Here is an 11,091-nt window from a genome sequence, read left to right on the forward strand (position 1 = left end):
CCGGATCGGCTTTCACCGTGGACGAAGCGGAGTCCAGCCCGGGGTCGTCACATGTGGTTGCCACACTCCTTCGTCGAATCCACCGGCCATGCCGTTCTCAAGCCCGCCCGCCGCCGCTCACCCAGCCCGCCAGCTTCCGCTCACTCTAGCCCTCCGGCCTCTGCTCACTCTAGCCTGCCGTGTGTGACGCTGTGTGTTTCGTTGTGAAAGCGAAACTACTTTGTTTGGCCTTCCAAAAGAGGACACAACTAGAAATCAGTGGTTAAGTTGTATTTACAACACTGTTCCAGAACAGTTCATCCCAAATATTCAGATGTGTGCAGCACCCAAATACACAAAATAATGTTCTTTTTAGCAACATCATATGACCCCTTTAAAACAATGAAAGACTCATTCACGGCTTAGACCTCTGTATTGAAGATTTTTTTAATCCCTGTGGAGAAAATGAATAGGAAAAATACTTCCGGAATCCGGGCCACTGAAAATGTGGGTGCTCTTAGGGTCACTGTGGGCTCTATTTGCTGTGTAAAATGCTACATTTTGCATTTGGTAACATTAGGAAAGAGCAAACAGTGTCTAATAAGGATCTGTAAACTGATCTTTCTAAACTATAGGACATAAAAGTACAACAGATGTGCAGCAGTGGCTGAGTATTCCGGCTCATACTCGATAAAGTCTGAGACTGTTACCTTATGACCACTGCTTTCAATATATGTTATTCTATATTACTGAACAGTTAACATATTTTAACAAGTTTGCAAGATATCATTGATATGCTGAGTGCCTTTTTTAATTGAGAAACCATCCCAGCGAGCAGGTTATGTACTGATGACCACTCATACAGTGGTCACATGAAATGGTTTGTTTCTGTCCCACCCCACCTTTGAACAAATCAAGTTGGCTTAAGAACTGAGCCTAAACCTGTGGAGATTTTTACAGCATGTTTGTTAGCCTGTTCTCTTCTGCTGTTACTCTGTGTGATTTTCTGCCTGTCTCTCTGTCCAGCAACTTAGATAACAATTGGGACTGAAAGCAGTGTAAAAATACCAGCTTATGTTTCTCAGTGGGACCTGACTGACATTATCTAAATTAATGAATGATAAACTGCTGTTGTATATTTTATACTACTCATCCAGTGATATCATGTTGTGAGATCATTGCATGCCTAAGCATGCCCTTTCTTACGCAATGATTTATGAGGTTGTTTCCAAGTTATGTGGAAAATTAATAAAATGTTTGAGGTTATGTTGTGCCTTATATTTGTCAAAGAAAACATTCACACAAAAAACACAATCTTCCATTTTTATATCAGATGTGGATTTGGTTATCAACAAATAAAGGAGCCCATGCATGAATACATGCATGAATAGAAGAAATTGAATAGTCCCACCTTATAACGGTGCCAAAATTATTGTTGAAAGCAGCATCACAATGCCCAGTATGGTGGTTATAGGACTGAAAGTCCCACCTTACAGTTAAAAGAGCCAGTCTTATGTTTGTTTATTCTAGTGTACATTAGCTGAACTAGCCTAATAGATACATTTGAAGTTTTGTGTTATTTAAGCCACTTTTGAAGTGGTATTTATGATTTCACTGTTGACAGATTTAATTTCTGACATAATCTTGACCTAAACTTGTTTCAGGTTTCAAGCTCTCTTCGTTCAAGTAGATGTAGCTGTGTATGCATGACTGGAAATATGTATTTGAAAGGACTCGTCAGGGCCGTAACCACCTTGAGTCATTTTAAATATTATTTTTTTTAATAATATATACCCCTAAAAACCCTTAAACCTTGAATATTTGGTTACATCCTTGATTAGACTACTGTGTCGTCTTTCTGTAAATATTTCACCTAACACCACAAAGTGTATGGGATACACTGATCAACATCCCAATACACCCAGAATAAAGGTATAACAATAATACATTTCAATTTAACATATATAGTCATACATAAATATTCCCAGAAAGAGTGCTGATGGGTTTTCTAATAGCCTATTATTTGAAATAACTCCTAATATAAGAATCCACTAATTCCTTTAGGATTTGTACACAGAGTAGGCTATATGTGCAAGTATAAATGAGTCGAACAAAACTGTAGACAAAAAATATGTATTTCATTTTACAGAGTATCTTGCGCATGCTACTCTAAAGCCATTCCATATTTAAACGTTGAAAAGCCATTGTGAGGACAGATTTATTTGATTATTTTATTATGTTTAAACATAATTACACGACATGTAATCGTCCGACAAAACGAGAGATTTAAACGATTCGCTTATATATAAGAAAATCAGTGATTTTCCATCGCCTTGATTCCGCCCATATCATCGGGGTGTCCGCCTTGTTCGAGGGGCTGGTCGTAGAGGTCCGATGCGTCACGTTTATTTGGGCCTTCTGCATCCCACTGGCAGGGAAGCGCCCGATTTTTTTTTTCTCCCTGCCTTAAAACGTCCTGTATATATTTATTCCAAGCGTGGATCTTCGGGAAAACAAGGTATCGAAGGGAAAACGCGACGGAAAGTAGGTTAAAGCCAGTGAGGTGTGGCGGCGGCTGCCTCTTTTAACGCAATAGCTACAGTTTAGCGTACTGGTAAACACACTTACAGGGGTCTTTGCGTATCATTTGCATGCAGTTCTGCAGACGCGTTATGAATTGTTGCAGATAATGTCTTTATTGCATGTGTGATTTGTGAGTCCCATAAAATGTAGCGATTGCAAGACGGGCAGATTGATATACAGAAGAGCATTAGCAGCGCTGGCTAGCATTGGCTGCAAGTGTGTATCGGTCACAAAGCCAGCTGAAGTTTTCTTGCACACAAACTGCGAATTAAAAGCAAGGAAACAGTTTTAATCCATGCCTTACGCTATGGCTTTGCATACGGATCTCTAATAACCGAAACATGGATTATTTTCTGCACCAGTCAAAGAATTAAGAGCATCAAAGAAAGGAAATGCCAGATTTCTCCCTTTTTTCAGGCTAGCAGGCAGTCGGCTTTACAATTCGTATATTTTAAGTTTAAATTCTTATTGTGTGTATTGAATGGAATGATTATTTGCCTTGTATTAATATTGTATTTCAAACCATATGTAAGTTTTTCTTCTCAAGTGTGTGTGAGCATGTTGGAATGGGAATTTTGATTTGGATTCAATTACAAATTGGGCCATATCAGAGATATGCGTGTGATTGGTGTAGTAGTTTTTATGTCATTAAGGGTGTTTATTTAAAAATCATTATTGAAAGAATTCCGGGTTCCCACAAGATATCAGAGAACTTATTAAGACTGTGAAAAGTCATGGAAAATGTATAATAAGCAATGTTTTTTTCTAGCTGATCTTGACTCATAATTTTATCTGCTAGAATTAGCTTTTTCTCAGTGAGATCTAAATAATGCAGTGGTTCTAAACCTTTTTGGCCTCTCTTCTGCATGATTAAATTAGTTTTGTGACATTTCAGTTTCAATAACTATTCTTACATTTAAAAAGTTGTTGAGGGAAACAAAATAAATATGATGTTCAGTGACATTACTTTTAATTATATTGTATTATTATTTTTGTAAAAGTTTATTTTGAATTGACCTTGTGCCCCTTTTGGAAGTTGAGGCTGAGCTGAGGTTCCTGGTTAAGAACCACTGATGCAATGTCATACTACTTGTATTATGATTTATAAAAAATGCATGAATTGTATTTATTTATGCATTTTTTCCCCCCCAAAAGATGTGGGAGCCCTGAGTAATTCTTGCGTAAATGAGCTGCTTTGTGTAATAACCCACTGTTTTTCTTATTGCAGGTATGCATTTGGAGACAATTCTTTACCGTTTACTGGAGAAAATTTCAGACACCCCCTTGGATTGGTATTTAATGTAAAAATTCACCTTGTTGAACACTCACACCATGAGCAAGTTTACCCAAAAGTCTTGAACCTCTCTACAAGACTGTTAGTTTCATTTGTTACCTTTCCAATGAACTGACCATCACTTGTTCGTACATTTTTGTGCAATCAGATCCCAAAGTGCTGATCCCTGAAAGCTGAATTTATACATGTACAGTGGAAGAATGACAGAAGCATGGCAACAGCAACATGCAGTGGCCCCTCCTCCCGTTGGGCACCCCCTTCTACAAGGGGCAGAGAATGCCTTGGGCAGTGCTGCATATGGCATTGTCCTACAGGCAGACCCTGCTTTACAGCAGTCTCAGCACAGCCAGCATGCACAGCAGCACCCGTTGCCAGCTCAGCAGCCTCAGCTGCAGGTGGGAGGTGAAGGTGGCCACAAATGCGGTGCGTGTGGCCATGATATTTCGCACTTGGCCAATCCCCATGAGCACCAGTGCATGGTTAACCAGGACCGTTCTTTCCAGTGCACTCAGTGCATGAAGATCTTCAACCAAGCAACGGATCTTCTAGAGCATCAGTGTGTCCAGGTTGAGCAGAAGCCATTTGTGTGTGGTGTGTGCAAAATGGGATTCTCCCTTCTCACGTCTTTGGCACAACATCATAATGAGCACACCAATGGAAACAATCCAATGAAGTGCTCTATTTGTGAAAAAACATACCGCCCAGACTCCTCCTCTTCTAACCCTCAGCAACCCTCTACTGCTGAGACATCCAGTGATGGGGCAGCCATGGGTTCCTCTTCCTCTACAGCTTTCCAGGGCTCTGACCGTCCATATAAGTGCTCCGTGTGCAATAAGGCATTTCGTCACCTTTCGGAACTCTCACGGCATGAAAGAGTGCACACGGGCGAGAAGCCCTACAAGTGCGACACTTGTGAGAAGACCTTTAGTCAAGCTTCTCATCTGGCGCACCACCAGCGCACTCACAGTGCAGATCGCCCCTATAAATGTGCCGTTTGCGAGAAGACCTTCAAGCACAGGCAGCACCTGGTACGGCACATGTACGCTCACTCTGGCGAGCACCTTTTCAAGTGCAACCTGTGTGAGCTTCATTTCAAGGAGTCGTCCGAACTGCTACACCACCAGTGCCAGCCAGCTGGAGAGCGTCCCTTCCGCTGCGCAGCATGTGGGAAAAGCTTCAAACGGCCCTCGGACCTGAGGCAGCATGAGCGCACCCACTCTGAAGAGCGGCCTTTCCAGTGTGAGGAGTGTCAGATGAGCTTCAAGCAGCAGTACGCACTTGTTCGCCACCGCCGTACGCACAAAAACCCAGCAGATCGCCCTTTCAAGTGCAATCAGTGTGACAAAGGTTTCCTGCAACCTTCCCACCTGCTGTACCACCAGCATGTCCATGGCATCGAGAGTCTGTTCAAATGTGCTGCTTGCCAAAAGGGCTTCAGACAATCCGGGGAACTACTAAGGCACAAGTGTACAGAATCGAACTCTGGATCGAACGCTGTGGAGAAGCCGTACAAGTGCGACGTGTGTGGGAAGGGCTACAAAAAGTCGTCAACGTTACAGAGGCACCAGAACTCCCATTGCACCGAAAAGCCACTGAAGTGCTCGCTCTGTGGCCGCCGCTTCCAGTCCTCGTCTGATTTTGTGCAGCACCGTTGCGACCCTGCTCGGGAGAAGCCGATGAAATGTGAGGACTGCGAGAGGCGCTTTAAGTATTCATCCGAGTTGCAGAGACATCGAAGAGTCCATACAGGAGAGAAACCCTTCAAGTGTCCCACCTGTGACAAGGGATTCAAACAGCGCGAACACTTGGCTAAACATGGCATTGTCCACTCCCGTGAAGCCCAGTTCAAGTGTGTCTGGTGTGGAGAGTGTTTTGGAGAGCTTGGGACCCTTCAAGAACATACAGTTCAACACACTGCAGAAGGAGGGGGCTATCCTGCGTCCTCATGCATAGAGTAGTTACTGTCTGCTGTTGCTCCTTACCGAGCGAAAATACACTCTGCTCGCATTAGCAACACTGCAATTTACTTGCATATATTTAGTGAAATTGTACATTTTATATATCCCACAAGCATTGCAGTACGTGTTGGACTGGTAAGGAACTACATAAAGTGTCAGCTTGTAAAAGTCTTGATGTACCTCTGGGTAGATATTGGCAACAATGCGTTTACTCCACAGACAGAAACTTGCCTCCGTTCTGTACCAGCCACACAGACGAACATAACCACACGCATAAATGGTTGCTACTCAAAAATAAGCTTGTAAAAATGAACAATTTTGTCTCATGTGCAACTCCTCATGCTTAAGACTGGTGTTTCCAACAAAGAAAAAGCTGATCCGTTTTACAAGGAACTAAAGATTTAGTTTTAAATTTAGTTTAGTGCTTTATATCTAAAATTCAGTATATCTAAAACAAGAAGAAAATGCAGTAGTACAGCTATCAGTGACGGCTTTTCCAGAATGACATAAATTGGTATGCAAGATGTTAACAACCTGGATTTGCTTTTTGGTCTTTATACGATTGACCACAACTAGATGTTTCATTGCATTGGTTTTGTTTATTTTTTTTTTTTTTTTCTAATTATTTGGCCTTGTAACTTTTAAATTAACTGCCTTTCTTCCAGTATCTCCATCTCATGCTTCCATGTTAGCTGTGGAACTTGAACACTGTATGGCCATCTGGACAATATACAGTAGTGATTGTATGTATTCGTAATGTATAACTCCCATCACCTAACCCATACTGTAACAGGGTATATGTATGCATGAATAGCCTAAATAATTTATACAGTTTGTTGTAATCTGTCATTAACTTGTAGGCAAAGGACTACACAAAAAAATATTAGCCATTCTTTTTCTCTAGAGCATTTTGACTTGTCTCTAACAATGACGCAATAGTTTGCAAGCAGTTCCAAGAGTAAATTTACAGTAGTACAAAGATTTACAGTTACTTTTTAACTGCCAGGCAACAGAACAACAATGCAGTATTTTTGTTTGCAAATTGCAAACAGATGCTGTTGCGTTAGCTAAACAATGCTGTAGAATTTGTAAAGTTATCTGTACATGGATGTTTTGTATCGCTTCGACATGAGTGCAGTGCTAGGATTTAGTATCTGTTTGTGTATCATCATACTGTAGACTGCATGTGATTGTTTCCTCTTGTGAGGATATGCTGGTTCTGTTTTGGTGGATTATTATTTTGCCACAGACAACTTGTTCTGTTTCTTTGCCACAAATTCTTTCTTTGCTTTCTGCTTTAGAAACAAAATGCCATGAATCAGTTGGTATGTCATTTTGTGCTTTCCTGATTGGATCCGTTAACAGTAGAACCTTTATTTTGGGTTAAAATGCTGAGCCACAGATAGATGTGCAAATTTGGATGCAAATTGCACAGCAGCTTTTGTAATTATAAAAAAATAAAAATTTTAAACAAATTCAAGAGTACAATTACATTACATGTTTAAAAGAATCTAAAAACACAGTATTAAGTAGTAGTGGAGTGTTTTTTTAACTTCGAAAACATCTTAAAATGCAGTGTCTAAATGTCTAAGCATATTGGTTGAATTCATATTAATTATACATTGTATGATCCTAACAGCTTGAATGTAAACATCGCAAACATTTATTTTCCCCTTTCGATGCCACTGTAAGCCTTATTAACATTAATGGCTTGTGTCAGTATTGTTTGTTCTGTTACAGATTTGTGAACTCCTATTTTCATGTGCATTAAATGCAGAGACTGAATGGTGTCGTTGCTTGTGAAGCAATATTTTTGATGTCGAGACCATTAGCGGGTTAAATCAAATAAATTATGTTTTTTGTATCTGAGCAAAAATAGAGGTTATCCCACCATTTAGCATTTCCTCCTGTATGTCACTCAAGCCATCCCTTTAAATGTCTGTGTTTCAGTGGAGAGACTCAAATTGTAAATATGCCATGTGTGTGTGTTTTTTTTCCTTATCACAAAGGTGTGGCATGTCATAACTACAAGGCATTTACAAATTAAATGTTTGTAAACAGCTGTTGTATTATTTGTGAACCAAATGGTAAAATGACTACAGACCACGTTGAACTTTAAGACTGATTTGACTGTAAGAGTGTAGACTCTTCAGTCTAGTGAAATGTTGTTAAAGAGAACAATATAATGGGAACATTAATTAGATATCCTACTGTTGTTAAAGAGAACAATATAATGGGAACATTAATTAGATATCCTACATTTATGTTTTTATTTATTTATTTTTTAACAATTGAAACTTTAACACCTGTTATTGTTACACCACTTTATATTTGTAAAAGGTATCAGACTTTAGTATAACTTGCAGTACAAATTTATGGTATTAATGATGTAATGCGGTATTTGGTACATATACATCTTTCAATCACTACAAACAAATTATAGAAATACAAATAATTGTTAAAGCAGAAAAACTGCTGTTTGGGATTCCACAATTTTAAAATTCAGTTGCGGTTTAATTTCATACGACTCAATTCGAGGACTTGTATTTTGAAAAAGGTACCGGAAGTACATAAAGTATTTCCGGTGACTCCATCTACGCGATCGCAAAAATTGACAGGAGTGCTATCTTAGGGATGATATCCGCCTATCAGTTAGCGGTTCCCTCAATCGCTTTCTGAATCTAATTAGTGGATCACTGGGAGGAATTGGGACACTCCATTTGAAGAGTAATCGAAAATCTGGTGTCTTGTGTGTCGAAGTTGTTGTGGCCAATTAAACCGATCCATAGATATCGCTAGCTTAGTTAGCGCGTTTATCCGGAGGGAACGCTTTTAAAGCGAGACTGCTGAACCGCTGTAATGAATATTATAAGAAACAGATGATCAAACGCTGTTCACGTCCCGAGACAATCGATCAAGTCGAAATTTCGGCTGCTTCACGTTATTTATGCTCTTTTTTTTTTTTTTTTTACCGCGTAGCGACATTCAGCGGGCTTGACAGGTCTGTGCTTCAATTAAATATTTTTCAATCCCCTCCCCTTGCATCACTGTTTATTTAGATGCAAAATACGAGGGCTGCGACAGACAATAATATATTATATTACGACATATATTACGATCCTTTTAAAGCTGTTACTTTGTTTATTTTTACATTTGTTTACAAACGGACACATCTTATTAGGCTGCCTCGACGGGCATCATGAAATCCGGACTTTTAATTATTTAAAAAGCTGGCGGTCTGTCAGAAAATAAGCTGGTTTCTGCAGCGTTTCGGACGCCCATTGCTTTTTGCTTTGAGTGGCGCGAGCGTCAGCGCGAGGTCATGCGTGCCGCTGCTGAGCAGCTGTCAATCACAATTGCTCGCGAGAGATCGCATTGAAGCGGCTTGTTACATTGTTTTACGGTACCACAACACTTTCTGCAGTATTTCACAACAGAGACGGTCGACTTGCCGCTATCGCTTGGAGCGTATCGTAGTAGTAGGTGGAGGGAAGGCGGATTGACTGGCCAAACCCGCCATGCCCGGTCCGGTGAGCAGCAAAGCACGGGTGTATGCTGATGCCAACACTGTGAAGAGCAAGGAGTACTGGGACTATGAAGCACATGTGCCTAGCTGGAGGTACAGAGATGATTAGCCCCTACAGAGATATAGAGATTATTTTAGCATGATTTCCTTGCAAAAAAAAAGTACTGTGGTTGATTGAATGGTACTTGATTGACTAACGTGTAGTAGAGTACATGGTAACCCAGGATACTTAAAAAGCACGGTAGTAGTATGTTGACAAAAAAGTGTCATCATGGTCTTACCACATTACTTATTAAATGGATAAACTATTTTGCACAATTTTATTTATTTTGTGCTTACTGTGTCTTATTCAGCAACCAGGATGACTACCAGCTTGTACGAAAGCTCGGAAGAGGCAAATACAGTGAAGTGTTTGAGGCCATCAACATTAACAGCAACGACAGAGTAGTTGTTAAAATCCTGAAGGTAAGAATGCCTGGTCTCTCATTGCCTGAGCATCAGGTGGAAGCAATTTCTTAAAGGGATAGTTCACCCATAAATTAACATTTTGTCATAATTTATGTCATGTCATTCCAAACCCTATCCAGGCTTTCGAAAGAAAAAATATGATTGTTCTCCATCTCCAATAAACATAGAGCACATTAAATACGGTAAACAGAGGCTAAAACATGCTTGCTTGAAGTTCAGGAGCTGGTGATGTTTGTTATTACGTGGCAAGGATGCACAGTTGAGTTTACCTTATTTAATGTGCTTTATGAATGTGCGCTAATCGATGTGAATAAAAGCTTAAATCTATTTGTCTTATGCTGTGTTTATGTCTCTTTGGAACACTTTGGATGACACCACTCAATTCACATGGATAACTTTTACAGTATCTGTTGATTACATAGACTTCCAGTGGTTGGACAGAAATGATGAGACAATATTAACGTTTTTTTTTTCTCTTTTTTGTAATTTTCATCTTTAGCTGAGCTAACCTTTTATTATTTTTTTCTTTACTCTTGCAGCCTGTTAAGAAGAAGAAGATTAAGCGTGAGATCAAAATTTTGGAGAACTTAAGAGGAGGAACCAACATCATTCGTCTTGTAGACACAGTGAAGGACCCTGTGGTAAATTTAGCTGTAATAGTATATGCAACGGTTTTCTACAGAATGCTGTTTTTGTAAAATTAGTCTTAACTTATTTTAAAATATTACATTATATTATTAGCAGGCCCATACAGAAACCGTGTCTGCAAATTTCTATAGAATTGGATTTTGGATTTTGCTAAATAATTATCATTAAGACTGTAGTACCTTTCAACTCCATTTAACACATTGTATCATATTAAATCAATTACAGAATTGGCAGATTTGTTTTCCAGTCTCCAAAGCATAACTGCTTCTAAATTAGGATTAATTTGTGTCAAAATAGTTAATCAAGGAAACCAACAGGCAGTGTCTGTATTAAGGGTGTAAATCGGATGGTTCGTCACAATATGATATATCTCATACCCAGCGATACGATATTTGCAGATACCTCAAAACATTTTACGATACGATTTCGATACAATTAGATTCGGGGGTATATCGATCGATTTATCGATATTATGTACCTATTTTAAACAACCATCTACATTTTTATTAACTTACAAATGCAACCAAAACATATAACATGAACATTGATCTGAAATTTCCACATTTTGTACTTCAATTGGGACATTCACAACAAAAAATATGCCTACCCTTTTTTTTTTTTTTTTTTTTAATAAT

General features: G+C 39.3%; 2 protein-coding genes across 3 annotated transcripts in view; both read left to right on the top strand.

The window, feature by feature from the left end:
* The first annotated feature begins 2,343 nt into the window (after positions 1–2,343).
* On the top strand, positions 2,344–6,173 carry LOC107712618 (zinc finger protein 319-like). Of its 2 annotated transcripts, none has more exons than XM_016517938.1 (2): positions 2,344–2,523; positions 3,791–6,173. In XM_016517938.1, the coding sequence occupies exon 2, from the start codon at positions 4,042–4,044 to the stop codon at positions 5,812–5,814; it is 1,773 nt and encodes a 590-aa protein (XP_016373424.1). In that variant the 5' UTR covers positions 2,344–2,523; positions 3,791–4,041; the 3' UTR covers positions 5,815–6,173. The 2 variants fall into 2 exon arrangements, with proteins under 2 accessions (XP_016373424.1, XP_016373425.1); XM_016517939.1 differs by having other exon boundaries at positions 2,344–2,497.
* Positions 6,174–8,407: 2,234 nt separating this feature from the next.
* LOC107712622 (casein kinase II subunit alpha'-like) overlaps positions 8,408–11,091 on the top strand; it is a 9,102-nt gene continuing 6,418 nt past the window's right edge. The window contains exons 1-3 of the mRNA XM_016517942.1: positions 8,408–9,433; positions 9,694–9,805; positions 10,348–10,449. Coding sequence (XP_016373428.1) covers positions 9,333–9,433; positions 9,694–9,805; positions 10,348–10,449 — 315 coding nt within the window. The 5' untranslated portion in view covers positions 8,408–9,332. The remainder of the gene's footprint in view (positions 9,434–9,693; positions 9,806–10,347; positions 10,450–11,091) is intronic.

This window comes from Sinocyclocheilus rhinocerous, unplaced genomic scaffold (genome assembly GCF_001515625.1).
Source record: "Sinocyclocheilus rhinocerous isolate Xijiao unplaced genomic scaffold, SAMN03320098_v1.1 scaffold5589, whole genome shotgun sequence".
In the NCBI taxonomy this organism is placed as follows: domain Eukaryota; kingdom Metazoa; phylum Chordata; class Actinopteri; order Cypriniformes; family Cyprinidae; genus Sinocyclocheilus; species Sinocyclocheilus rhinocerous.